This window comes from Nicotiana sylvestris, chromosome 7 (assembly GCF_000393655.2).
Source record: "Nicotiana sylvestris chromosome 7, ASM39365v2, whole genome shotgun sequence".
Classification (NCBI taxonomy): Eukaryota; Viridiplantae; Streptophyta; class Magnoliopsida; order Solanales; family Solanaceae; genus Nicotiana; species Nicotiana sylvestris.
The window spans coordinates 50,373,961-50,377,670 of NC_091063.1; the positions used below are offsets into that span (position 1 = coordinate 50,373,961).

General features: G+C 36.2%; 1 protein-coding gene across 1 annotated transcript; it reads left to right on the forward strand.

Annotated features, from left to right (window-relative positions):
• Window positions 1-3,501, forward strand: LOC138873109 (uncharacterized). The gene is made up of 3 exons (XM_070151548.1): window positions 1-459; window positions 1,189-1,328; window positions 2,625-3,501. The coding sequence occupies exons 1-3, from the start codon at window positions 1-3 to the stop codon at window positions 3,499-3,501; spliced, it is 1,476 nt and encodes a 491-aa protein (XP_070007649.1).
• Window positions 3,502-3,710: the final 209 nt, after the last annotated feature.

A 3,710-nucleotide genomic window follows, 5' to 3' on the forward strand; every position in this document is an offset into this window, starting at 1 on the left:
ATGAAGTTTGAAAAACCGGAGTTAGTTAAGCTTCATCTTTATAGGAAGGGGTTTATAGAGAATTATTTTGTGTGGACTAATAATGGAGAGATCGATGGTAGCCGTGGTATATTTCATAACATGGTTGTTGGTGAAAGTAGTAGGTCGGTGGAGAATACAAATCGTGATTCTAGAATTCATGATATAGTTACGGATGCTTTTGGGATGCACTTCGGGGGTGAGCGCAATGAAAATGTTGAACAAACTCCTAATGATGACGTAAAACGTTTATATGAACAGTTAGAGGAAGCTAGTCGTCCACTACGTAAAGGAAGTCCACACTCTGAGCTGTTTGTTGCAGTTAGATTACTAAGTATAAAATCTTATTGGAATATTTCTCAAGCAGCCATGGACTCTTTCATTGACCTTATGAATGAACTAGTTGACCCTAATATCACGTTACCTGGTAATTTCTATAAGGTAAAGAGATTGGTTTCTAAGTTAGGACTTTCGTCAATGAGAATTGATTGTTGTGAAGATGGTTGCATGTGTTACATCTCGCGTTTTCGTACGTTAAAATTTTGTTTTCAGTTAACCGGCATAGACTCGGAAATGAGATCATCTTGACGTTAACATACTTAGGCTATTTATAATAAGTGTTATGAAGGATAAAGGGGTACATAGATTAAAGAAAACGAATTTCATTGAAAGCGACCAATTTGGAATAAAATATGGGTCGAGCGATAATATCCGATAATAATGAACTAGTACCATGAAAGGTACCATATGACCACGGTAGTATAATATATAAAATATATATGAATTATTTTAAAAATAAATAGAATTTTAAGTAATTTGTGGTAATTTTTAAAATTATGCGGGTAATTGATTAATTACCGGGTAACAAGATATTACCCGATTAACTAATAAGTGTATAAAACTTAATTAATTATACTCCAATAGACATGTGGCAACACATGAAATGACTAAGCAACTAATTAACCTATGTGCAACCTATGAAGTGATTATTATCCACAAGTATGATACTTGTCCCAGTCTTAGAAAAAAGGGTACAAAAAGTGATGTTAGTCACTTTCAGAAAGGAAACAACAAGGAGTTCTTTCTAAATTAAAAAGGTTAGAAGCTAAGAAGTCTTCATTCAAGCCAACAAATCTGTTCTTGGTTTTGAAACCAAGAACTTTGAAGCAGAATATTTCGTTCCAAGCAATTACCTTTCTTAGTTTGAAAGATTATGAGCTAAGGAAAAACGTTAAGAGTCTTCTTTCCAAGCAATTTCGTTCAAATTCAGAAGCAGAATCTTCCCTTCGATCAAATAATTCAAAGAACAGGTATGTTAAGGCCCTCGCTTCTTTCTTTTGGCATGGTCCATATGATACTGAAGAAACGAGCAAGTACACGATTTTCATAAATTACTCTATTCATAGAAATAGTAGGGGTGTCTATATTCTTGATTCCCCATGAAAAATATTATTATCTTCTATTCATGGGTATCAGAATAAGACACAGTTGAAAAAGTTTATCCGGAAGGAATATTGAGATTATTATGTATTTTTCATGCATTTCACTCATTTATACATGTGCATTAACCCATGACCAGATGGCATTATATACGTGTATATATGTATATTACATTTATATGGAATACGGAAAAAAGGTTACGGCGTTATATACGCACCACCACCTGATCAGCTGGTATATAATGATGATGTTGCCCACAGTGGCTGAAATATGACTCAGAAGGCGTTATATATGCGTATATATGTACGTATATATATATATATATATAGGATATGGGAAGAGGTTATGGCATTATATACACACCACCACCTAATTAGGTGGTATATGTTGATGATGTGCTCACAGTGGCCGAGACGATATGATGGGATACCCCCAGTGGTTTGATGATATTATGTACACCCATACCTATGCACGACACGACATTTATACGCATGTGCATGATGTTATAAGAGTTTTAGAATTTACAAAGTTATTCAGATTTAAAGATGTGTTTCTACATTCCATGTTTCATCTATGTCTTTTACATACAAATTTTCATGTCTTACATACTCAGTAAATTTTTGGTACTGACGACCTATTTCACGGGGCCTGTGTTTCATGCCCGCAGGTGCAGGTAGGCAAGCTGACGGTCCCCCATCTTAAGATCCCTGATCAGCGAGAGTTGGCGTGCTCCATTTGATCCAGAGCTGCTTTTGATCTTGGTACGATACGTTTGTGTGTGTATGTGTGTGTATATATATATATATATGTATATGGTTATGACGTGGCTCAGTCCCGTCTACAGTTATGTTTCTATTAGAGGTCTGTAGACAGTATGTCTAGTTGGGATATATGTGGCCTTGTCGGCTTACAGTTATTGGATGTATAGTTGTCTATAGCAGCCTTGCCGACTCGCCCCCTATATTCTGCAGATATACGTACATATGCCTTGTTGGCAGGTTTCCTTCATGTATGTTATCTTCATAATTCAGAAGATGTTATACAGGTTCATATCCTAGACGTATGCTTAGGGGTATTTGACAGGTAGGACTCAGGCATCCATCGCGGCCCATCGGTTTGGGTCGTGACAACATGTTATACTATAAAGATGATGCAACTTTAAACAGTTATAAATTTTGCGAAAAGCCTCGTTTCAAGAAGAATTCTAGGGGAAATATGGTCGTTATCAAGGCAATGCATTATTTACCTCTTATACCTAGGTTAAAGAGGTTATATGCATCGATGAGTTCTAGTCCTCACATGAGATGGCACTTTGAAAATAGAAGACCACCTAGTCTTATGTGTCATCCTTCAGATGGAGAAGCTTGGAAGCACTTTGATAGGACATATCCAGATTTTGCTAGTGAACCAAGGAACATTCAGTTAGGCCTGTGTGTGGCTGGCTTCATGCCTTTTTCTATATCTGCGACACCATATTCATGTTGGCCTATCTTTCTTACACCTTATAATCTACCACCCGAGTTGTGCATGACTAGTCCATATATATTCTTAAATTATATTATCCTCAATCCACGTAATCCGAAAAGTTTGATTGATGTATATTTGCAACCTTTGATTGATGATCTAAAACAATTATGGTGTGATGGTGTTGAAACATATGACATATCAACCAAGAAGAATCTCAATTTGCGTGCTAATTTAATGTGGACTATTAACGATTTTCCTGCGTATGGAATGTTGTCTGGGTGGATGACTGCTGGGAAGCTAGCTTGTCCTTACTTCATGGAAAATAGTAAAGCGTTCACTTTGAAACATGGCCGAAAGCAATTATGGTTTGATTGTCATTGTCAATTCTTGCCTCATGATCATGAGTTTAGAAGGATTAAAAATGCATTGAAAAAGAATAAAATAGAATATGATTCTCCACCTCCGATACTTTCAGGTGATAAAATTTTGGAGAGGGTCCAGAACTTCAGTAAAGTTACTGAAGCTCCACCTTATAAATTCCCCGGATACGGTGTTACTCATAATTGGATTAAATAGAGTATATTTTGGGAGTTGCCTTATTGGAAGGATAATCTTCTCCGTCACAACCTTGATGTCATGCATATTGAGAAGAATTATTTTGATAATTTGTTCGACACAGTGATGGATGTTAAAGGTAAGACAAAGGATAACCCGAAGGCTAGAATGAACTTACAAGAATATTGAAGGCGACCTGAATTATACTTGCAGATAGAAAACAATGGTAA